General features: G+C 42.9%; 1 protein-coding gene across 3 annotated transcripts in view; it reads right to left on the bottom strand.

Moving 5' to 3' along the window:
* Positions 1 to 27,211, bottom strand: part of SVOPL (SVOP like) — a 321,589-nt gene that overhangs the window by 30,568 nt on the left and 263,810 nt on the right. For all 3 annotated transcript variants that reach the window (XM_085652034.1, XM_085652032.1, XM_085652033.1), the window contains one exon: positions 16,260 to 16,371. In XM_085652034.1, coding sequence (XP_085508160.1) covers positions 16,260 to 16,371 — 112 coding nt within the window. The remainder of the gene's footprint in view (positions 1 to 16,259; positions 16,372 to 27,211) is intronic.

Raw genomic sequence — 27,211 nt, forward strand, 5'->3', positions numbered from 1 at the left:
ACCGAGCCAGTGTTTAGCTGAAAGTATTTCACTACGGCTTCCCTGATCTCGCTTCTGAACACGCTGTTGTGCAAAGCTTCCGCCGGGAAACGCCAGGGTGCTTGTGCCCGTGTGGCATTGGGAATAAAAAGAGTCATAAGCACCGGCGAATGGTTCGAAGAGTGCAGGGAAGATGCTCAATAGAAAGGACAGTCAGTGAAAGGTTAGGAGAAATATACCAATGATCTATACGTGACCAGGTCCCATGTGGGGCTGAATAGAAAGAGAATCCTTTAACCAGGGAATGGTGGCTGCGCCATACATCCGCAAGGAAAAAGGACTGTAGAAGGGCAGTGAGTGCCTCCACAGAGTGGTGTTGGTGATCAGTCCAGAGCCCATCGTGTTCATAGTTGGAGTCTATGTAAGGTTGAAGTCCCCATTAAAACAGTGTCAATGGCAAGTTGGGAGATGTGTGTAGATATACTGGGGAAAAATTCTGGTGTGTCTACATTGGGGGTATAAATGTTCACCAGGAGTAGGGTCTCCGTCCCCAGAGTACCAGCCACTTGTAGGTATCGGCCTTCGGGGTCCACAACTACTTTATGAGCTTGGAATGGCACTGCTTTGTGGACTAGGATGCACATCCCTCTTGAATGAGCACTATAGTTCGCAAATAAACGGTTGTCACCCCAGTTGGATGCAAACCGATCAGTGGAGTTCAGGGCATAGTGAGTCTCTTGTAAAATTGCCAATTAGACAGAATGCCGGACAAGGTAGGATGCAATAGCAAAAGGGGTTTGTGGGAGTGAGTCAGGAATGCCGCTATTAATAGTGCAAAAACAACAATTGATGGACAGAATGCAGAACAATGTCATACATTCACCCCAGTACAGAGATCTGGGACTAAATCCATCGTTTTTTTGCTCACCATGCCATTCCAGTTTGAACCCAGCCATATGCAAATCAGTCTTGACTCTGTGCCTCATGGGAACAGTCCAGCCCGAACTGCCAAGGCAGGTCCTCCCTGGACTGGAAACAAGCATCCCAGGACCGGTTTCGGCACGCCTCCTGTACCAAGGGGATGAAGTCAGGGAAGAAGGTGAGTGACATGCCCTGATATTGAATAGTTTCTTTATCTCTGGCCAGGTGAAGAACGACGTCGCAGTCATGGTAGTTGAGGAGCCAGGTGATGATTAAACGTGGAGGGGCACCAGGGGTGGATCTAGGGGCCAGCTAACGGTGGGCACCCTCCACCAGAAACGTTGATGAGAAAGCGTCACTATCAAACAACTCTTTTATCCCCCAGTTCCCACATGGCGACTACCACGGGACTGCCTAACAGACCCAGTTTTCAAGCATAACCAGGGGCAAAGCATACAAGACTACTTCGCTAACAATGTGGGGAAAGCGTCCTCCGCATTGGTGGAGTGGGACACATTCAAGGTGGTGGCCCGGGGGGACTGTATCAAACAAATAGTGGGGTTAAAACGGACCCTAGAGCTGGCACTCACTAAAGTCGAAAAGCAACTAGCTACCGCCACTAAGCGGGACGACTTATCGGAAGAAGCGGCGGCACAGATAGCCAGGGCCAAGACGGAAGTCCTAGCCACATGCGTTGACTTGCGTCGATATAACTTTAGGACGTATGCAACCCGGATGCATAAGGAACGGGACAAATCAGGCACCTTATTGGTATGGCTAGCCAAACAAGACACCGATGTAAAGCCCATCACAGAAGTGATAGACCCCCATGGCAATCTAATACGGTCCCAAGATAAGATCCTCTCAGCATTCCATCAGTACTACTCGGAAATCTACGGTCACACAACCCTAACCATGCAGGGCACAATAGACCAATTTCTCGATCCCCTGACGATCCCCAAGATCACAAAGGCGGATAGCACTGCGTTAGATGCGGCGATACAATCTGCGGATATCACTCAAGCCCTCCACGCCTTAGCCCGCAAGAAAGCACCAGGGATAGATGGGCTCCCCTTGGAATAGTACACGACCTTCTCCCCCTTACTAGTCCCCCGATTGGTGGCAATGTTCACCACCGCATTGGAAAAAGGAGAGCTACCAAGATCCCTCCGGGAATCTGTTATTGTGACCTTCCTGAAACCGCACCGCGACCAACAACTGTTGGCCTCTTACCGCCCGATCACGCTCCTATCTACCGACTGTAAGATTCTGGGGAAGATATTAGCAGATAGATATGCACAAATCATACAGCCTCTAATCCATCCTGACCAATGTGGTTTCGTTCCGGGTAGGAACACATCTCAGAAAATACACCGACTATTCCATGTCCAAGATCAAGTAGGTGACACACATCCTTGGGCGGCCTGCCTTATCCTGGACTTCGAGAAGGCCTTTGACACTCTCACATGGCAGTATCTCTTCTCGGTCTTGCGCCGAATAGGACTTGGCCCTACACTCTTGGCGTATACTCAACTCTTATACACCAAACTAACCTCGCGTGTTCGGATAGGACGCTACATCTCGTCGGAGTTTGCGGTGCAAAAAGGCATGCGGCAGGGCTGCCCACTCTCGTCTCTACTCTTTGCTCTCGCTGTAGAGCCGCTGGGCATACGGTTGAGACATGAGGGGGAACATTGGGGCATCCCCATAGCAGATACAGTGCACAGTGTTTCCATGTATGCCGATGAACTTTTAATATATATCAGAGACGCGACCAAAGATCTCACACCCAACTGGGCAACACTGACAGAGTTTGCGGAAGTCTCCGGGCCACAAGTAAACTGGGATAAATCCACAGTGTATCCGCTACATCCGAACCTCCCTCCCCAGGATATCAAGCTGGTCAACCAGAGCATAGCCTGGAGCACAGACGCCCCTCGATACCTCGGGATCCGTCTCTACCACACCCCAGCCGACATATATGAAGGCAATCACCGTAGGGCACTAGCCAGCATCAGATCATCGATTGGTTTCTGGAGGAATCTCCCACTAGTCCCAATCGGCCGCGTAGCTCTCGCCAAAATGATAATAGTCCCACGGTTACTATATTACTTCACAAATCTACCAATAATTCCGCCCAGATCATTCTTCCGGGACTTAGACTCGCTCCTCAGCTCACTGATATGGGGGACACACAGGCATAGGATAGCACTGACGAAGCTACAACTACCCACCACACAAGGCGGATTGGGCGCCCCATCCTTCGAATCCGATTTCCTAGCAGCGCAACTTCAGTGGCTCTCCTACTGGACGGCAGGCAGACATTTAGGGGAAACATTCACCACAACTGGTCCAGTGCCCATCCCTGAACTCCGTCGTTTACTACTACCAGGCACCAAACCCAGACGTACACACCCCCTACAAGTAGCAATAGCACGCAAATGCATGCAAAGGATACACCGTATATCATCAGGGAGGCCCTCATACTCTTCACTGTTTCCGCTGATTGGCTGGCCCAAATGAGACAGATATTACACATCTAACACGCTTCATACATGGACGGAATGTGTCATCACCGAAATGGAATCGTTATTCGAAGACGGACAACTGAGACTATTCCGACAACTTATAGATGACAATGAGCTCCCCCCTGGACAGTTCCTACTCCACCGCCAACTCCTTGAAAATTACCGCCACCACCATGACCTCTCAACAGGGGAACCGGCTACACATCCGGCCATACACACAATCTTGTACATGGGAGCGGGACGACACTTGACCACATGGCTCTATAAAGCCATCAGGGAACTCATGAACAGACCCCTAGAGACCGTACGGACCACTTGGGAAGACGAATTAGGGCAGCTACTACACGAGAAAGAATGGGAGAGTGCCCTCGAGCACCCCAAGAAGGTGTCTCGAAACGCACGATTCAAAAATATACAATTCTACATCCTCCATAGGGCTTATTTGACACCAGCACGCCTCCAACGATTTTATCCCGAAACCCAGTTTCTATGTCCCAGATGCCACTCAGCAGACTTTAATCATATGTTCTGGAGTTGCCCCACATTACAACCATATTGGCAGCACATTCATACCTCACTTAGGGGCATATGTATCAAAAACCGTATTTGCGATTCTCAAATAGCGATTTTTTGAGAATCGCTATTTGAGAATTGCAAAACGGGATGTATTTAAAAATTCGCACATATTTTGCGAATTCTTAATATTCCTTAATTGCGATTAGCAAATTGCGAAATCACAATTAAGGAATACCTTCCCATTCATTCCTATGGGCCAGGAGGCCCATAGGAATGAAAGGGAACTAATTCTCAAATTGCGATTCGCAATTTGCTAATCGCAAATTGAGAATAATTTCAAAGGTGCAAGGGAGTCATGATGACACCCTGATGCACCCCTGAAATGAGCATGTGTGCGCATATGGCGCACATACATGCCCTAAGGGCATGTATGTGCGCCACATGGCACTTTGAAAAATGCCAAAAAGTGCATTTTTCAAAGAAATCTCAAATTACCACCAACTTGAAGTTGGTAGTAATTTGCGATTTCTTAAGGAGAAATCGCACAACTTGGGTGCGTGTTACATAGCATTTAAGGAATCGCAATTTGCGATTCCTTAAATGCTTACGCAAAATTAAGGAATCGCAAAATTAGCGATTCCTTAATAATGCGATGCGAAAATGGCACATACATTGCGTTTTGCGATTTTGTATTCGCAAACGCTGTTTTTTTGCGATTCGCAGCGTTCGCGAATACAAAATCGTTTGATACATATGCCCCCAAGGGATCTCACCGGGCTCACACATCTGAACACCTGGGGGGCCTGCGCATTAGGTGTCTTTCGGAAGCGGAAACAACACAAAATGCCCCTCAAATTTACCTCCCTGGCCTCTTTACTAGCCAAAAGGAATATAGCCATGCATTGGCGGTCCCCCAAAGGTCCACTGATCACAGCATGGGAGGGCCGGTACACAAGTGGGCAACCGCAGAGGAAGAAGCGCTGCGAGAAGAAGAGGTGAAAGAAATGCGCAAGCACCCTATATCTATGGAATGGGCTCTACTCTTGAATCACTTCAAACAATCAATACCCCACTCTGACCCAGAGGGTGACCCACCTGCCCCAAGGGACCCACAATCGCAAGTGCAGACACAAACACATGTAGCAGATCTCCCTCCGCAACACACACCTAATGATAATTGATACTAATACCGCACAACAGGCCTTACTCGACAGCCGGAACTCGGAGCAAGACCGATCACAGTTCCCCCCTCATCCTCACTCAGGAATATCGTCAAACGAAGCGCATATTGCCCTACTGCCCCAGCTGACATCCGCACCCAGAACTCCATGAACCCATCCCCCAGTTCTGTACCCCAGTTTTACATAGGAATTATACGTCTTCAGACCGGCAAGTTATTTGTCTAATCACTGTACGGATGGCAATGTAATATAGTATAAGTGTGAGAAATACAAATCGATATACTGTATCCAAATGAACTTTGATACTATAAACTACAAATGGCAATAAAAAGATGTTACAAAAAAAAAAGAAAAACCTTGGGCTTAGCGAGGACCCCTTACAAAGCTGCCCAACTTATACTATACCCCTGATGCTAACACAAGGAATGTGGGATTTTAACTGAACAACAATCTTACAGTAAGAAAAAAAAATACTTAATGCAGTGAAATGTATTATTTATGCATTTGGGAATCCCAATGAAATGAGTAAATAAAAAAATTCTGACTGAAAAAAAAAATCAAACAACTCTTTTAGCAGTCGCTCCACATATGCACTCATGGGGCCGGTGTCGGTGGATTCTATGGGAATATTGTTCCGGCGCAATCGCACCTCCAAATCCTCCGCCGTGGCAGCTATCATTTTGAGGAGCCGCTCAGTGCGCTCTAACCGATTGTCAACCACGGGTTGGGTATCCTCTATCTCAGATAGTCGCGGCTCAGCGAGTCCCACGTTGGTCTATGTGTCCACGCATGTTGTCCACCTGTGCAGCCAATTTGTCGAATCATTCATCAATGGCTTTAAAACCGGCCTGCAGTTCTGCCATAATGGCTGCGGCACCATCCGGAAGGGGGGGGTCCATCTCAGCATGCCCCAGAGGGTCTCTATAGGGAGTTGATAATGATAGCACGTTCCTGAATAGGAAAATGTCTTTCGTTTTGCACTCAATCTCAGAGATATGATCTCTTTTGTGAAATTAAACTCAGGTAAATCGGAATTTATTCAAGCATAACTTGAGTTTATTAACCGTTGTTCAAAGTTAATGAAGTCAAAGAATTGTATTCATTCTTTATCAATGCATCATATATCCAACTGCCCAATGCATTTCGGGCTTTTTTAAGCCCTTCTTCAGGGGCGGTACTCTGAAAGGATAAGGTATAGGGTTCAGTATATATATACATTTTATAAACACTCAATAGAAAAGAACAATTTTTATCCAAACAATTATACAGTAGATTTTGATTGTAACAAACATGATCATGTTGAAACAGTATTAAAAGTAATACGTTCGTAATAAGTAAAAAAACACAATACCAGTGTTGGTAATTACCAAAATGGAGGTACACTACACATCAAAGTGATGTGAAAATATCCACTTGTTTTACATGTTAAAACAACATACTGTGATGTGCATTTACCAAGGTCATAAGAAATAGTAAAGCCGAAATGGACCAAGAAAGTTTGGGTGGTAGTGTAAGTAAAAAAATTAAATGAAAAAATGAAAATGCCATATAAGACAAAATAATGTGGTGTGTTTTTGCCAAAATTGTAGGAAAAAGTAAAGACGAAATAAAAAGAAAAATCTGGATGGTGGTGTGGGTAACAAAAATACATACAGCGTGGGGCCTTTTAAAAGAATACAATCACTATCTGACAAGTAACGGAAGATCAAACTTACAGTTGGTATGGTGATGTATAGATTCTCCTGAACCCGGGAGAATCAAATCAGAAACGCTCCGGTAAGTGTAATGGATGGTAATCATGTGATATATAGACATGTGATAAGGAAAAGTGCGGGAAAAAGAGAACTACAAAGAAAACAGACTTGTAGTTCCAAGAGGTAATCATGTGATATGTGATAAAGAAAAATGCGGGAAAAGGAGAACTACAAAGAAAACAGACTTGTAGTTCCAAAAGGTCAATAAAGTTTAGTGAAACTACACGTGCAAACAAAATATGAAATAATAAACAAAAGTGAGTGCAGTTAAATCTGTAAAGGAATTAGGCCAAAAGTAAAAAGAATGGAATAGACAGCGTGTGAAACCGAAGAAACACATGTAATTCGAGTGATTCGAACCAAAAGCGATAGTTCAAAAAATGTAAGATATTACCAAATCCTGGAGCTTGTAAGGGAGCGTCAATGTAATAGTGCAATAGTACATGTGTATAAGATGAAATTAGTAAGTAAAATAAAATGAAATAACTGTGAGGTTCAACATGAACTGTAAAGTTACACAAGGTACTAGGGTATCACAAGTCGGGTGGAAAGTTCAAATCTCCAATTTAAGGTGAATAAAGGAGACCTTAGTTACAGAAAACAGCCCAGATCATAACGCTCGTTGAGACCTTTCGGATGTATGGAATTCAGCTTGTGGATCCAAAATGTTTCTCTTTGTAATAGATATTTACTATTGTCACGACCCCTCAGCTGGGGAATCTGTTCAAGAACCAAAAATCGCAGTTGACAGATGTTGTGCTGATGCTGGTGAAAATGAGTTGCGATTGGTGATTTCGCCTGTTTGGTACGTATATTGCTTTTGTGTTCATTGATCCGTATACGGATTTTTCTCTCAGTTTTGCCCACATAAACCAAACCACATGGACATTTCAACATGTAAATGAGATTCTGACTATTACATGTGGCTGTGACCTTGAGTTTGATCGTGTTGCCTTGTGAAGGATGTTGGATGTTGGTACCTTTGATGATAGAGTTACAGTTACCACAGTTAAGACATGGTAAAGTACCTTTGAAGGAGCTGGTAGTGAGTTCATCAGCTTTAGACAATATTTGTTTGATGTTGCGTGATCTTTGGTAAGCAAATCTAGGTGATATTTCAAAAATGTTATTGAAATCCATTTCCATGCTTAACATAGGCCAATACCTGAGGATGGTTTTTTTTATGTTGAAACTTTGTGTGGAAAATTTTGACACAAATGTCATTCGTTGATCTGAAGTTTTTGGTGGTTTGGGTGAAAGAAGCATCTGTCGGGTAGATTTGTTAGACTTCAATATGGCGCTGTCAAGAACTTTGGTAGGATATTTTCGTTGTTCAAATTTGGAAATGCAAGCGGATTTGCTTGATTCAAACAATTCATTGGTACTTGAGATTCTTTTCAATCGTAGTAGTTGTGAGTAGGGCAAGTGATTCTTGAGAGATGGTTGGTGGAAACTGTTAAAGTGCAGGAGATTATTGCGGTCAGTAGGTTTAGTGTAAACCTCAGTGGTGAGGTTTCCTTGGTATAATGTGACCTTGGTATCCAGGAATGTTATCGATTCTTTGTTTATACAGTGAGTGAATTGAATTCGTTGGTCAACTGTATTAAGTGATTCAATTAATGATTCCAGATGATCAATTGAGCCATTCCATAAGATAAAAATGTCATCAATGTATCTTTTATAAAGGGGAAGTAGTAGTGTCCTTAATGTAGGTAGTCATCGACTGAACAGCTTGTAGATGTTTGTCCAACGACGAAGACAAAACATATCTGATCAAAAGCAACCCATCTACACCCTATATCTATATGCTCCCTAAAATGCACAAAAACGCCACAAGACCGCCATTTAGACCCATTGTGTCTACAGTGAACTCACTACATGAACCCGTAGGGAAATACTTGGACAAACATCTACAAGCTTCTGTTCAGTCGATGACTACCTACATTAAGGACACTACTGATTTTCTCAATATCCTGGAGTCCATTCAAAATTTGATAACCATGGAAACCGTCCTATGTACCATTGATGTAAACTCACTTTACACTTCCATACCCCATGATAAAGGCATTGAGGCAATCGAGTCATTTCTGATGACCACAGACAAACCAGAGAATCTCAAAGTATTTCTGATGGAACTCATGCATTTCACCCTTTATCACAGCTACTTCGAATGGGCAGGAACATTTTACATTCAATGCTCCGGAACTTCCATGGGCAATTGTGCCGCCCCAACATACGCGAACCTCTTTATGCACCGTTTTGAAATAGACAACATACTTTGCAAACACGAGTGGACCCAACATCTTACCCTTTATAAAAGATACATTGATGACATTTTTATCTTATGGAATGGCTCAATTGATCATCTGGAATCATTAATTGAATCACTTAATACAGTTGACCAACGAATTCAATTCACTCACTGTATAAACAAAGAATCGATAACATTCCTGGATACCAAGGTCACATTATACCAAGGAAACCTCACCACTGAGGTTTACACTAAACCTACTGACCGCAATAATCTCCTGCACTTTCACAGTTTCCACCAACCATCTCTCAAGAATCACTTGCCCTACTCACAACTACTACGATTGAAAAGAATCTCAAGTATCAATGAATTGTTTGAATCAAGCAAATCCGCTTGCATTTCCAAATTTGAACAACGAAAATATCCTACCAAAGTTCTTGACAGCGCCATATTGAAGTCTACAAATCTACCCGACAGATGCTTCTTTCACCCAAACCACCAAAAACTTCAGATCAACGAATGACATTTGTGTCAAAATTTTCCACACAAAGTTTCAACATAAAAAAAACCATCCTCAGGTATTGGCCTATGTTAAGCATGGAAATGGATTTCAATAACATTTTTGAAATATCACCTAGATTTGCTTACCAAAGATCACGCAACATCAAACAAATATTGTCTAAAGCTGATGAACTCACTACCAGCTCCTTCAAAGGTACTTTACCATGTCTTAACTGTGGTAACTGTAACTCTATCATCAAAGGTACCAACATCCAACATCCTTCACAAGGCAACACGATCAAACTCAAGGTCACAGCCACATGTAATAGTCAGAATCTCATTTACATGTTGAAATGTCCATGTGGTTTGGTTTATGTGGGCAAAACTGAGAGAAAAATCCGTATACGGATCAATGAACACAAAAGCAATATACGTACCAAACAGGCGAAATCACCAATCGCAACTCATTTTCACCAGCATCAGCACAACATCTGTCAACTGCGATTTTTGGTTCTTGAACAGATTCCCCAGCTGAGGGGTCGTGACAATAGTAAATATCTATTACAAAGAGAAACATTTTGGATCCACAAGCTGAATTCCATACATCCGAAAGGTCTCAACGAGCGTTATGATCTGGGCTGTTTTCTGTAACTAAGGTCTCCTTTATTCACCTTAAATTGGAGATTTGAACTTTCCACCCGACTTGTGATAGCCTAGTACCTTGTGTAACTTTACAGTTCATGTTGAACCTCACAGTTATTTCATTTTATTTTACTTACTAATTTCATCTTATACACATGTACTATTGCACTATTACATTGACGCTCCCTTACAAGCTTGAGGAAATATGAATTTTGTGATCAGTTATGTCCCCTATCGTAGACCCCAACGGCTCCATGTGCCTGCTATAAGTACATGTATGTTCCCTCCTGCTCCAGTTCTGAAGACGCAAATATATGTGCGTCCACCGTCAACATGTCCTCTTTCAGATCCGTCATGAATGGGTCAGATATTCCATTCCTAAGTATGAAAGGCCACCGACTTTATGTGGTTCACTTTCCACATTTCACAGATTCAGGCGAGTAGGCCCGAATTCTGTCATCAAGCCTTTTCCTGCCTTCTGCCTCTGAAAGCTCCAGTCTGAGCCTGCATCTGTGACCATGAACTTTGTCTTACTCCTTGCGCGGCTAACGGTGCCTGATCCAGCATATTGCCTGCCAAAAACTGTATTTCACCTTCGAGATTATCTCCTTCGCTCCTCAGCCGATGCATTCCTGTCTAGTAGTTTAGGTAAACATTCCTCCAGCTACCGTGCAAAGGGCCAGGCCTCGCTGTCCTCATGCAAGTAATTCATAGCCCCGTTACCATGGAATATTCCTACCCCCTCGCATCTAGTGTAGACACTTAGACGCTTGTACACGCACTAACAGTCAGTATAGTCAGTATAGAATAAGATTCTATCCTAGAGACCTCTCCTTTTGGATAACACAGTTCTTTAAACATAGGATATTAGATATGATTTGGGATTAGGTTGACATAACCCCAGACTTCTGTCTCCACATGTAGAGCTAAATGTCAAGTCTCCTTCACCCTCTAGTTGCACGTCAATCACACGTCATGCGGCTGCGTGCGCATCTTTGCCAAGTATTTCTGCTGACATTGCAGGATTCTTTTATGGATCCACCCACTTATGACATCATGTTTAATGACGTATTTTAGTTACACCCATGTTTACGCCTCTATTAGTTACGTATGCACAGTTTTTCTGTACTATCAGCTGTCACGCCTCTTGCATCTGTTTTACTGTAATGTATTTTCTATAAAACTGCCTATCTGTCAATAATGTATGCTCCCTTCCTTCCTGAACTTTCGTGGTGATGGAACAGAAGGCCCACAATTCGAATTGTCTTCCTTTTTATAGGAATAAAGCATTTTAAACCCTCTAATACCACGGATTCTGCCTCTTATATTTACTGAGTTATTCTTAATAGACTTTACCGCATAAAAAATAGTACCGGTAACGAAATATTTACCACAAGCTCCAGGATTTGGTAATATCTTACATTTTTTGAACTATCGCTTTTGGTTCGAATCACTCGAATTACATGTGTTTCTTCGGTTTCACACGCTGTCTATTCCATTCTTTTTACTTTTGGCCTAATTCCTTTACAGATTTAACTGCACTCACTTTTGTTTATTATTTCATATTTTGTTTGCACGTGTAGTTTCACTAAACTTTATTGACCTTTTGGAACTACAAGTCTGTTTTCTTTGTAGTTCTCCTTTTCCCGCATTTTTCTTTATCACATATCACATGATTACCTCTTGGAACTACAAGTCTGTTTTCTTTGTAGTTCTCTTTTTCCCGCACTTTTCCTTATCACATGTCTATATATCACATGATTACCATCCATTACTCTTACCGGAGCGTTTCTGATTTGATTCTCCCGGGTTCAGGAGAATCTATACATCACCATACCAACTGTAAGTTTGATCTTCCGTTACTTGTCAGATAGTGATTGTATTCTTTTAAAAGGCCCCACGCTGTATGTATTTTTGTTACCCACACCACCATCCAGATTTTTCTTTTTATTTCGTCTTTACTTTTTCCTACAATTTTGGCAAAAACACACCACATTATTTTGTCTTATATGGCATTTTCATTTTTTCATTTAATTTTTTTACTTACACTACCACCCAAACTTTCTTGGTCCATTTCGGCTTTACTATTTCTTATGACCTTGGTAAATGCACATCACAGTATGTTGTTTTAACATGTAAAACAAGTGGATATTTTCACATCACTTTGATGTGTAGTGTACCTCCATTTTGGTAATTACCAACACTGGTATTGTGTTTTTTTACTTATTACGAACGTATTACTTTTAATACTGTTTCAACATGATCATGTTTGTTACAATCAAAATCTACTGTATAATTGTTTGGATAAAAATTGTTCTTTTCTATTGAGTGTTTATAAAATGTATATATATACTGAACCCTATACCTTATCCTTTCAGAGTACCGCCCCTGAAGAAGGGCTTAAAAAAGCCCGAAATGCATTGGGCAGTTGGATATATGATGCATTGATAAAGAATGAATACAATTCTTTGACTTCATTAACTTTGAACAACGGTTAATAAACTCAAGTTATGCTTGAATAAATTCCGATTTACCTGAGTTTAATTTCACAAAAGAGATCATATCTCTGAGATTGAGTGCAAAACGAAAGACATTTTCCTATTCAGGAACGTGCTATCATTATCTACGATTTGAATTCCCTACTCAGGGGGATTAATTCGTTTGCACCAACTAATTTTGCTTAAATTATTGACCTGGAGAAATTTTGAGTGCGCAACTTCTGTTCTAGCTTCTCTATAGGGAGTAACATCACTTTCCTCACGCTGAGGCGTCTTGGCCACGTCAAATGAAAGCTGGTGTTGTTTAGGGTCACTGCGCCCCATCGTTTGACGGGGGTAGTGCTGCACCTCGAGGAAGGTGCACGGTCACGGCGTGGGTAGCAACAGGTGATAAACCTCCCGCAGGTTTTCAAAGTTGGCCTGAAGTGTAGCCCCAGGGGCCAGTGCCAAAGAGGGATCCGATACAGTGTGCTCCTGTGTAGCAGCCTGTAAGTGCTAGAAAAAATGCCCCATTGCCAGCATCAGGTGTTCCTCCCTAGCTACCTGTATTCGTCGGGACGCTCAAACTGCCCAGGTGGTAGATGGGAGTGGTCACAAGTGGTCGCAGTAGTGATTATTAATACAATTAGGTATCCCCATCTCAATATGTGTGCTCGATGAGTAAGATCAGCAGGGGAAAGGGCCTGCCGCTAGGTTTACCACATCATCTTAGCACCTGATTACTGTAAGCCGCGTTTATTTCTAGGCCCAGCAGGGCCGAGGCAAGCAACAGTCGCGGCGCTTAACAAATGGAGGCACTCACCACTGCAGCCCGTTTTTAAATGGCAGTTCAGTAAATAGTGCGGGTCATGCTTCTCCTTGCTTCAGGGCCGCAAAACAGCCCTGACCTCGAGTGCAGCGCCGCAGCCCGCATGTTAGCAGCCTCACCCTCAGGCTCACCCGCGGCCCCTTTCGCAGCTGGGCCTCCGACGGCCACATCAGGCCGCCAATCACGTAGGCTGCCGCGTTTCCATATGTTTACCCTGCCCAACATTTAGCCCCCCGGGTCCTCTGCGAGTCGCGACTCCCAACCAGATCGCCGCCCTGAGGATCTCAGTGAGCAGTGGAGAGGCTTTGGCAGGATTGCGGTGGCTCCGGAGCTTCACGGATGAGCAGCCATCTTGGTTCTCAAACTGGCCACGCCCCCCCAGACACATGTTAATTTCTAGTAAAGAATATATTTATACAAAGACTTTATTTGTTGTGGCCACTTTTGTTCGCAGGTCATGTTCCCCCCTTCTCTGTGGTGCACTAAGATTCCACCCTGAACTTGCTGAAGGTATTGGGAGGCTCTATGGTGACCCTCTGACTGATGAAACAAATCTGCAGGTCCTCTATATCCTCTGTACTTCATCAGCGAGCTGCTGTCATGGACAATCTTGGGTAATCTGCCACTGGTGGGTTAATTGGTGCCCTCCGGTGTGGTCAAGAAGTAGTCCAACCATGGGATGATAACTGTCCCGTCGCCCATTCTGGGCTTGGCATAGCAAAGACACCACAAGGTTGGCCTGTGGGCCTGCTTCTGGCTCCTATAAGATAAACTCTTGACTCTGAAGCACTAGAACTTCTATTCACGACACATAATGGGGCACGAAAAGGTAGGCACTCAGACTACAGTTGCCTCCTTCTATCATTCTGAAATCAGTAATCTTGCCAACTCTTCCTTCTTCTCCCTTCCAGAAGGAGTGGTAGGCTACCTCCAGGGCCTCTAAATAGTTGCCATACCGTGTGATCTCCTAAGCAGTGTACTGGCTGCAGTCACACTGCTTGTCACATAGACACTCACAAACTCACTGTAGAGAATGTGGCCATACCACAGAAACAGACTGAAAGGACAACCAAAGGAGCATTGAAGGCACATGGACTTTTTAAGATCATGGAACGCACAACCAGTGCTTTCACATATATTCAGAGACCCCAAAATACGAGGAAATAATCCAGAACCAGTGCTTTCACGTATATTCAGAGACCACAACAAATGAGGAAATAATTCAGAACCAGTGCTTCCACATACATTCAGAGACCACAACAAATGAGTAAATAATCTAGAACTAAGCCTGGGCTGAGTTCACAGAGTTCTGCTACATGAAACTCTGCGAAGTGCAAAACAACCTCTGCCGCACTACGCAGAGCTCCGCAAGCGGCAGAGTGCGTTGGATAAATGCTGTTCGGGGTCATTTTCAGTGCCAGGTGCTTGTCTGCACTGTGCAATCATCGGGAACGGCACCATGCACAGCGCAAGTGGGGGCTGCTTCCTTTCTGCCGCTCGAGTAGATTTTTACTCGAGCGGCAGCTTTCTTAACACGAAAAGCCAGTTTGTCAACGCGAGTGGTCGTGAGCATACGTGACCACTCGCAATGAGAAATCTGACCACCTGCGCTGAGAAATCTCACCTGGGAGGTTGATTTTCCACACTCGCCAACTTTATGTTGACTATCGCGAATGAGGAAAAATCTCACCGGGACTACAACAAATGAGAAAATAATCCAGAACCAGTGCTTTCACGTAATATACAGAGACCATAACAAATGAGAAAATAATCCAGAACCAGTGCATCCACTTACATTCAGAGACCACAACAAATGAGGACATAATTCAGAACCAGCGCTTCCACATACATTCGGACACCACAACATCTAAGGAAATAAAGGGAAGAGTTGAATTTTCCATTCAGAGACATGCCCCGTGCTACCATGTAACCCAATGCCCACTGGTAGCATTTTACGAAAATGTGGTGGCAGCGTCAATAATATCACATGTTCATTGACGCTCCTGGACGCTATATCGAGTTTGAACTCAATAAACTCAAAAAAAAGGTTAAGATATTTTTACAGTAAATGCAAAAGTAATAGAGAATTCTAATTCTCAGAGATGCAGACTAAGGGCAGCTATAGGAGCCTGAGTGTTGGTTATACCGTCTCAAGCGTCTTTAGAACACAGTGTCTGCCAATCACTTGTTTAACTGGCCCGCCATGTTGAAGATGGTGATGCTAAATGTTCTGCATCTCCTCTTCCACAGACTCGGCTGTGGGAATCATTTGAAACCTATCGATTTGCTAAGGAAACCATAAGGGACCGGGGGAAGGCAACTGTGACCTCTCATGGCCTTTGACTGACGTCCGTGTTTCCACCCTACCCTTAAGATTAAACTACCACTATTACTGAAAGCAGTGTTGTTGTAATTGAAGGTCCAGAGGCTGTAGTATAGATTATAAGAAGGTTTATGAGATCTTAGTTTCAAGTAGATAAGTAGATAGCTCGGCCCCACCAGGAGCAGCATCCCGCTGCTGAGCCCACATCTACAACTGACACTCCAATCCCACAAACACTCTCTACATTCTAGATGACCTCACCAGCTGGCTGAGCAGCAGGGACTTGCAACACTGACATTAGGATACAACAAATGTCTGGCTATCTCCAGCAGCACCACACAGCTTCCGGCCGCTTACCGTGACGTGCAGATATTCAGCAGCAAGAAGAAGATTCCAGTGCCTGCGAGAGACATGCCCATGGCGATTCTGCGCCCAAGAAAATTTATGGCTAGGATATTTAGTGGATTAACTGAAAAAGAAATACAACAGAGAAAGGGTGAGCTCGGTCGAGGCTTCACATTTACTCGTAGAAACCAGGGCTGTATTCGACCTATTAAAACATTCCTCGCTCAGTTGTGTTTTTGATAATTGCGGAAGTGTCATCATATACCATGTTAAACAGGACTTCACTTTTTCCATAACACTCAAAAGGATAGATGTGGCAAGCAAGAAAGGGCTAGTGTTTTGTCTTCTTGGGCCCTCAGCATTTTAACGGCAGGACATTATCCACACCTAAAAGAGTTATCTTTGTTACTGCTCCTGGCAAACACCTTTTAGAGAACACGAATATGCACAAGTTCACTAGATGTACAAATATTTGGGGTTGTCAGAACATACTTGCTAAATAAGGTAGATTAGTGGATGAATGTGGAATGAATGGAATGCATGTTTTATTGGAGGAACGCAATCAACCAATGTCGGATGTATTTTCTCCTTTCTGACAGATATGTAAGTTATGCAGGATTTTTTAACAATAAATAAATAACAAGCTCAGAAGAGGCCTGCTTTTCTCACTAAGCCCTGGGGCCCACTGCGACCAATTTAGATTTTCTATAAGCTTCTACCGATTTTTTTCTTAAAAGGGTATCATTGTTGCTTTTTCTGGATTCAATCTAATGAGATTGACTGACACACTTTACAAGAACTAGCCGCAGTGGTGCACTTCAACACTGGGGCTGAAATGCCCTTGACACGCTGAGTGGTGTTACACCAGTTTGACATTGACCACCAAAGTCAAACTATCATTTTTACCTGGGATAAAATGTTTTTGCACATAAGGGAGCTCACCAATGAATGATATTATATATGCAATTTATGAAACATTTTGGAATGTTATGCACTTGCACTAAGACCTGCACAGAATCGCTACTGTACACGTTTTTCCTGGCATCACTATTTAGGTTTTGCCTACCAAACAGTACAAGTTATCTCTTTTCGAAAAGATGTATTATCAGCTTACAGTGAGCTTGGATTCTGCTTAACACTGGTTGGCTTTATTGTCACTCCCTATTTACTTTTTTTCTATTCGTTAACTTGTGTAGGCTTTCCTTTCTCTTCTTGTGTTTGTCCCTCAGGCACAACTTTTTAGGTTGAGCCTGGCAGTGCGCAAGACCTGCTCTAATCAATAAAAACACTCTATTCCCACCTCTCACTTACCATTGGTTCTCTCCATCATCTCTCTTTTATGCAGCCTCCTGTCTTGTTCCCACAGCCGGTACCTCATTTCCTTTCAAGGCTCAGGAGCACCGGTAAAGTACAGTGTACTTACGCATAACTTCTTTGTCTCATGTTTTAGAGTTATTTTTCTTTTTTATTGCTTCCAGCCCGTCACTGCTTGTTTTGCCGCCTGCTTTAATGCAAGTACCGCTTGATGTTGTCGTTTTAAAGAACTATGGGGGCATATTATCAAGGACAGCGTTAAAAGTTATCGCCGGTTTAGCGGCAGAAAACTGCTGCTAAAGCGGCGATAATGGGCTTCATAACATGCCCTTGAGAATTCCAATAGAATCCCATGTTCTGGTGTGAACATGGGCTTCTATTGGAATTCTAAGACTAAAATGAAACAAAACGGCCCGATTAATATTAATCGGGCCGTTTTGTTTCGTTTTAGTCAATTTCAGAGCTTCTCGTTGCAGGGGCTCCGTAAACTCGAGTACATTGATTGTAGATTAGTTCTTTAAGTATGCCATCATTTGTAAGCCGGCACAGCTATGATTTTGTAAGTAATAGTAGTATCGCTGACTAGGACGCTACATGTTTCGTGTTCAAAGGGCACTATTGACATGTGCATCAGCCCACCTAAGACATCTTTATTACTATATAAGCTAGTATTAAGTTCAGATACTAGTCCAAGGATGCAATCTAAGGATTGTGCTCAGACCTTTAGAAAGCAAATTTACTTTAAATTTATTCAATAGTTGGCTATTTAATTTCTTTTAATTAATTTCTTTGCTTACTAGGTCACTAACGCGGTTTCAATACGTTTATTTGTAGAGTTTGTTGATCGCCTTGACGGTACTTTTTCCCCGTGCAGGGACATCGTAAGGTACGTGACGGTTATTATTGAATCACGTTACGGGCAATGAATACACAGTACATCATACATGAGGGTGAATTTGCGTTATTTATTACAGAATATATTGCCCTGACGCAGTGAGAATTTGATTGACTTCACCATGTGCGACACAAGGATACAAAAAAAATCGTTTCTTAGTCCTCAGGTGAGCATTAGCCACACATTTACTTTAGAATAGTTACAAATACACACACATAGTTTTTGATTATATGTTTTGTAATTACAGACTGACCGGTTGTTGTTGTCCTGATGAAGACCCGTCATCGATGCGTATAAATCTACACGTATTCTCAGGGTCGAAACGTCGGCGTTATCTGTCTGATTGATCCATGCAATTTCACCGTTCAAATATTGAGTGATACATATTGTGGTGTCATATGCTATTAAGTTTGGATCATCATTCTTTTAAAGTATCTTTGTTCAAATATATGTTTATGATGTCAATTTTGCGTTGATTGTTTATGTTATTGTGCACTATTGATCACTAAATATGTTGTGATTATATGTATTGTTTTTTAGTCAGCTCTATATTGTAATAACAATCATGCACATTCAAATATATTGGGAATGAAAATCATTTTGCGTTTATTAGAGTAATGGTTTATATGTGTGTGTATTCCTGTGATTAGGTACACTTTTTTGTAATAGTCCTTTGTATACATTCAGTGTCGTTTAAACCAAGCTCATTCCCAACAGAACCAACATTTCTGCTTCATATACTTACCCAGGTTCTGAGGGTTACTGGGTTACCCCATTAATTCTAATGGATATTTGCTATTTCAACACCTCCTTCTGCCATAAGCCTCTTTAATTCCTCCTCCCTTTCCCGGATGTTCACATTGTTTGCATCCTCACGTTGTCACATCTGCGTCCAAATGCCAGTTCACCCTCTGCAGCAAGACCCATCTTTGACCTAGCTCTATTAAAATTAAGCACTGATAAAAGTTATTAATCTTAATTTCGAAGGACGGGGTTGTTTGACCTCACCTGGTTTAAAACGGGAAACATCCTTTACCACGAAGGCTTTTCTACGCATTACGTTTACAACGGTACACTTACCACGTAAACGTCTTTACAACACGTATGCCTTCCACGACGTCTTTACCACGCAAGCTGCACTGGAACGTCTTCTTCCTCATCCGGTTCAGTCCTTTTTTACTGTCGGCGAAGACGTGAGATAAAGGCTACAATTAGAAAAAGGGGGCTGGGGGGTCTCCCCCCAAAAATAAAAAATAAAAAAGTGAGAAAAAAAGGGGGGCTTGGGGGGTTTGGGGGGGACTCCCCCCCCCCCTCCCCCCCCCCCAAAAAAAAGAACCTGTTTTAACGTCGGGAAGTGGAGGCAATCTGTGTCGTTTTAGAGGAAACGGTATGACGACATACAACATCACCAAGGAAGATCAAGGAGAGGAGACGACATGAAGAGGTAAGGGGAATATAAATAAATAAAAAAAAAAAAAAATATATATATATATATATATATTAAGGGGAAGGGGTAATTATAATAAGGATTGGGGGCTGGGGGTCACGTAAGGGTACAGGGGAGGGGTATAACCTTTACCAAGAGTATGCCATTGCCATGCATAAATTTACAACGAAAATCGTTGTAAAAGTATGCGTGGTAAAGGAATATTCATGGTAAAGGTTATGCGTGGAAATAGCATTCTGTTGTAATGCATGCGTGGTAAAGGCATGCATTGCAACAGAATGCGTTGTAACGACATACAACCATTTAAAACCTATCTAGCTATAGGTTGGAGTCACGAAATCACCGTTTTTCTTTACAATAAATGCATATTTTGTGAGTTTGTGGCTACTTTAGATGTGGTTTTGCGGTGGCTCCAGCCGCTGAGAAATGCTGTACTTGTGGGTGTAGGGAAGTTGCAGAGTAATTCATTTGGCCTACTTGTGTGTTCGAGAATTAATTCACGTCGCTGGTCCGTGGGCTCATCCGTTTTAATTTTAATGTAGGTTTGTTGTGCAAAGGTTCCATTCATTTGCTACATAAACTGTTAGCATATCTTAAGATCTTGACTAAGGAAAAAACATCGCCAGTTACTGGGCTTTGCAACAGTGAATATTTGCAAGCTCTGTTGGTGCTTGCATTAGTCACAGAAAGTTATTTTTGTCTTCTGCAGCGTGCTTTTTCAAAATCATCCTGGTTCCATTGTCTATAATGTGTTTTCAAGATTACCATCTCTTCTCTGGATCACACGTACATGGGCACTCCACTGTAGGTCCTTCTTAGAGTGGTTGTTGTTGAATAAGTGGGTCACCATGGGAGCAGTCTCGAATTTGCACCAGATTTTAGATTTGTGATGACTGACTGTCTTCTTGGTTGGGTTTTCTTCCAAGGAGCCACTTCAGAATTCGTCTAAAAATCATGGCAAACATGCTAGTCCCACTGCATAAGCCTACCCATTCTGTGACAGTAGTACAAATGAAGCACCAGTTGGCATGCTGATGGCAGGTCCTGTTTTTCTGCACATCATTGACTTGGATTTGAAGCGCTTCTCAGTCCTTCACCATTGAAATTCCTACGCTTTTCACAGCAACTAGGACAAATGACTCCTAAAGGTGGGTTTACGTTGGAAATGGCCCTTTCTGCAGGGTCACCTCCAAACTTTTTGCCTTCCTCCTCCCATTTTTGCTAAATTCGTTTTTGTTGCCTTTAGGAATCTAAACACTTTACCACTGCTAACCAGTGCTAAAGTGCAAGGGCTCATTACTTAAAACATGGTACAATTGGCTTATACCCAATTGGCATATTTAGTTTACTTATAAGTCTCGAGTGAAGTGCATTACATGTGCCCAGGGCCTGTAAATTAAATGTTACCAGTGGGTTGGCAGCATTGATTGTGCCACCCACTAAAGTACCCCTTTAAATGTGTCAACATGTCTCAGGTCTGCCACTGCATTAACTGTGTGTGCATGTTTAAACTGCCAATTCGACATAGCAAGTTAACCTACTTGCCAAGCCCAAACCTTCCTTTTTGGGTCGAGCCTAGCCGGTGCATCTGCTGTCTCTCAACTGTAGTACAAAAGGGGGTGGTGATGGACGGAGCATCAGAACCAATCAAACACTCACACCCAGTCAACAGATCTGGGTTTGATCCATCACCATTCTTTAGCCCACTCTGCCACCCCAGTTCAGACATGGCCATATGCAAATCAGTCTGACCCTGTGCCTCATGGGAACAGTCCAGTCTCTCAACTGTATTCAGACTTATAGCGCACCTCCAGCTTCTGATTAGCTTTTGTGAGTGTCCTTTAACAATCATTGATCCACAAAAGAAAGTACCATTCAACATCATTACACTGTATAACACACAACTCACTCCACATAATTCCATTACACTCAATACCACATAATTACTATCCCCATATTTCCACAGCGCACCATACCACATAATTCCACTACAGAAAACCACTCCACATAAATCCACACCACATGATGCCACAACTAACTAATACAATACAATCGACGTAATACCACGACACACCACATACACTCCATAACACATAAGGAAAAACCATTGCCATTTACAATGTCAATAGATCTAACTCAAACAAATTCGATACCCAGGGCTGGCTTTAGCGCCGGTGGCGCCCTGTGCGACAATGTCTGTTGGCACCCCCCCCCCCCCAAAGACCACCTCCACCACGGATTCCCGCACTAGCACCCTTTAACAGTGCATCTCAAGTCTCCATAACCACTGCCTTTCAGATTAATTTACTTTCATAGCACCACTCATACCAGAGCACTTTATACCACACACACATTGCACAGAGACAACCATATGTGTGTAAATCAGGGTACAGGAAATGTTACATCAGACAGTACTACAAGGTGTAGTGTAGGTGTGGCATGTCATCGATACTGGTAGGCAATATAGTTAAAGTTCTTATTTAGGAAAGGCACATATTCAGAATTTAAAAGCAACGTCATTGTTAAGGGTTCGCTTTCATAATAAGAATTGTTTTCTACCCAAATGAACCCTTTTCACAAGATAAGGATAATGAAAGACTGTTCAAAAAAACATATAGCTCTAACATGTACCTTGCAGTTTGCATGCAGCTGTAGGGTGATAGTTAATAACTCAATGTTCTATATTAGGATTTTGACTTATAAACGACAAGTAACAAAAAGAGCTCTCTGACAGGAGCAGTAACCCACTGACCTATTTACACTGTATGCACTTCCTTATCTGCATGGTAAACTTTCTTAGCAGCAGACATTTTAACCCTCTGCGCTACCTTAGGATGAGTCAAAATTTCCACTAGGCAAACCTCAGGTCTCTTTCCAGGAAGACGATTAATCACAGGACTTCTCTTGACATTGTAATTGATGTCTGAAATTTGCTGGAGGCCAGGAACAAGGCAGCAGGTGCTTTGAAAGTGATGATACACATTTTCAAAAATGACACCCCCTACCCCAAGTCAACGCCCGGTATGGACGCACCGATAGCACCGCCTTAGATCTGGCCTTGGCAAGACCTATTGCATTTCCAAAGCATGTTTTTTTAGGGTAAGTACTGCCTAATGTACATCTCTTTTCCCCTCTGCCGCACTCCTTGGTGCTCTTTTGCCCAAGTGCTTCCTTCTACCCACCGCTCTCGTTTTGCGCTCGCCCTTGTGAAATGCCCCACATTGCTTTCTCCTCCCCATTCCATATTCTCTATCCCTCCCAAATGCTTTTCGCCTTCCGCGCTCTGCGCTGCTCTCTCTCACCAGTGTTGTGCACTTCCCCATGCTCCCTTTGTGTTGTTTCTGTTGCTTTCCCCACCTGCTCCCTCTGTGTTGCTTCCTCCACTCTCTTTTGGAAAAAAGTGAAAAATGCTTTTTCTTTTTTACTTTTTATTTACCAAGCCAACTCGGATCGGTAATAAAAGAAAACAAGCATTGGCATAGCCAATAGGTCTCGCCTTTCTGACCTTATAAGTGTTTAGCCATGCAACACTTGATGTTGTTGCACCAAGGATATTGTGCTGGATAACTAAACACTTATAAGGTCCCAAAGGCGAAACCTATAGGCTATGCCAATGTTTGTTCACTTTGTTCAGGCTCTGTTTAGGAGATATGCATTCACTGTAAGAATGTCAGATGTGTAGGTCTCTCCCAGTATTTACACAAAATAAATAGCATTTATATAGTTGTTGCAATAATTTAAATATCACTATTTTTTCTTGTAAAGCACTATAGGTAGTGGAAGTTTACGCTGACAAAAGCCAACATTGTTTTATGTGTAGCTTACAAAAGTGTGAATCTTCAGGAGGGTTTCCCTGTATACTGAAAATGTGCTCCAATGTACTCATGATAGACATGTTAAACATATATGTGAGGGCTAAGGATCTGATGTCACTTCTTGTGATGCCACTATTTCTGATGTCACTTCCTGTGATGTCACGCGCCGTGATGTCACACGCCATGATGTCACTTGCATACTGATTAACAAGGTTAGTTCCCCCACTTCTTTTTTTGGGACTTGTGCCCTGCAGTCAGTCACAAGTCGGGTTCTACACTGAAAGGTGTGACTGAAGTGAGTCAGTCACTCGCCAAACTGACCATTGAATAGGCGCATTACCTCAGCAGAAGGAGGGACTTCGCAACATTGTTTTGAACTCAAAAACTCGCGCAGGGCTGTGGCATGTAGGTTGAAGTGGGTGCAGAATGGACTGGACTCCGAGAGGAAGGCAGGGCCGGGGCGGTGCCCGTCACAAGGCATACACCAGAATACATGTTGTTTTCTGCTGATTTACTTAATTAAGGCCGAGGGTACTCTCTACGAAACAACAAACAAGCGCGCCCCAGTCATGCTCCTTCCCGCCAAAAGTTATATTGGTGTTCACTTTAGGCAGAACAACTCGCTGTACTGTGCCTCGTTTAACTGAAACACGTGCTTCTCTGTGCACACAAGCAAGAACTGAAGATATAACTCTTGTGGGTACAGCTGCATCTGTTAAACACGAGACTGTCATGATAGTAATGCTTGTGAGAGATGTCACACAAGACAGGTGCGAGGTTGCGCTAATGTCACAAGAGTCAAATGCAGAGTGAAACAGATCACACTCGCATGATGAGACAGCTGCCAATTAACACTGATGCCACAAGAGACAGGTGCAGAGTGAAAATGAACTCACATGAGACACTGATGGCACAAGAGACAGGAGAAAAATGACACACAAATCACAAGACAAAGTTGTGAACAGGTGCACAGTGCCACCGATGTCACAAGAGACAGATACTGCATGTGCGGAGGGGCACTAATCTCACTAGAGCCGAGTGCATAGTGTTTGGGTTTCTTAGGTGCAGAAAGATGCAGTGTGTACTGAGATTATAATAGACAGTGGCGGGCGGGACTAATAAAACACACAAACAGGTGCACAGTGAACACGGTACCACAAAGGACAGGTGCCCACCAACAATGATTTCACAAGAGGAAGGTGATGGGAGGTATTAATGTTACAAGAGGCAGATGGAATAGGTGTAAAGGACACTATTATCACAAGAGATATGCTCAAAGTAAAACAGATTTCAAAAGATGCTAATGCAGACATGTGCAGAGTGTCCTTGATGTCACAAGAGACAGATGGAAAGTCGTGCAGACTGACACTAGTATCACAAGAGATGTGTGCAAAGTGTCACCGATCTAACAAGATGCTAATGCAGACAATTGCAGCGTGTCATTCATACAGATTGACACTATTTCCACAGGAGATGTGTGCAAAGTGTTACCGATCTTCCAAGATGCAAATGCAGACAATTGCAGGCAGCCAGAGGAGGAGGCAGCAGGGGGAGGGGAGAGAGGAAGGGGCCTGCGCCTGTTTCCCTTGCGAGAGCGAGCTTTGAAACCATCTGTTTGCAAGTTAATTACAAACAGATGGTTTCAAAGCTCACTCCCGCAAGGGAATCGCCAAACGTGCACGCGTTGCCATTGAAAGCAATGCAATGTGTGCACGTTTTTGGCTCAAAAAGTGAATCGATTACTAAAGGTCTCCTCCTAAGCATCGCATGCGCGCTGTGTAGGCGAGACCTAAAAAAGAGACTATGCGATCACCCTTACAAAATGACACAGCCACATCATGCCTCTTTACTGGAACATGGTTCACAAAAGTTGTCAGGTGTTTCGATTCTTCATTCAGTTTAACCTGGTCCAAGGTGGATAACACAGCTGCAGATTCTAAGGTTGAAAACATTTCACACAATTCTGAAGCGGATGACTGCATCATACGCATATAACTAAAAAGATGCAAATCCCCAGAATTCCTGGGGAAATCAACCAACCGAGCAACCGAAAAAGAATATTCTACAGGCTCAATGTTGTCACTTGTAAAAAGATCGCTATGACATTGGTCTGTTCCGCCTACCATGTCTTACAGGAACAGCTTGTTGCTTCAGCATAATGTAGTGTCTGAAAGGAGTACGCTCTCTGAGTTTGTTACTAAAACACATCTCTAATCGTTTTCTCAAATTCTCTGTGTACATATCCTTCCCAGATGGGTCATTAGCTTCCCACAGTGAACTATACACACAAACAAGGGCTTTGCTAGGTTTCCTAGAGCTGTAGTACTTACAGTGATATTGATGGAGATCCTCTTTAGGTATGACATGCTGCTTTCTACCTCTTCAGCAGTCAGGAACTTCCCCAGTTTGGGAACTGGTAAGAGCAAGACAATCTGAACCAAGACAGCATTCATACAACAGATATACACCAATGTGATTAACACACAGTTACATGTGTGCACACAGAGTGAAGTGAGAATAGCTCAGGTAGCTAAAAAACTATATGTGACTGCTTCTGGGGTGGACACCCTATTAATGGCACCCCACCTTCACAAGCACTGCTCTTTATTAAACTTCTTGCTGACACTCCACAGCGGGGGGTCTGTCTTCTTAAAAAATATCCTAAATGTTCTTGGAGTTTTTGGGCGAGTGTGATAATCATTTGCACTTACCTGTCTGTGAACACTATGGTTTACATAGTAACCTTGGGCATGAAAAACTCCTGCAGACATGGCATCAGGGTGGTGACCCTAAGTAGGATTGGCAACCTCATGCCATTTTCAGTGGCGGTTGCTTTGCTCAATTGGTGACCAGCGGCGGCTCTTCCATCAAAAAACAGCATCACAGGGAGCTGTCTGAGCTGGTGAACATGACGTCAACCAATTTTTGGTGGCTAGCCTGTTACTGCCCACCTCTAAGTGAGGAGCTGAGATCTCCATAGTTTGTGGTGGATGCAAAATATCCCTTCCAGCTATAGAGCCTCAGACATTTTTAAAAGCTGATTGATGGACATTTTATTAATTTTAACATCTCCATGATCCCTCCCAGACTCTTAGAAATCCCATCAGCTTCCCTTATTTAAGGTTTGTCCTCAGATTTAAATTCCTCTTGGCAAGTCACTTAATTATCACCTTTCATTGTTTGGCCATGAAAATAATTTACTCCCCAAATATTTTCATTTAAACTTTCAAAAAATTGAATGAATTCCGCAATTTTAGCCATCGAATTATATGCTTTGTTCTAGAGAAAGGTGAACTGAACACTGCGCTCACAAAATAATTGATACCCTAAATTATATGTAATATGTGCATCCAGCACCCATGTACTCATTTGTGTACAGTTACACTCATCAGTGTATAATACCTATATATACACCCTGAAATCTCTAGGACTCAAATTTCCTCCATAAGGTTCAAACATTGAGGTCCCATCAGTTTTCTAAAATTAAACACAA

Source organism: Triturus cristatus, chromosome 4_1, assembly GCF_964204655.1.
Source record: "Triturus cristatus chromosome 4_1, aTriCri1.1, whole genome shotgun sequence".
Taxonomy (NCBI): Eukaryota; Metazoa; Chordata; class Amphibia; order Caudata; family Salamandridae; genus Triturus; species Triturus cristatus.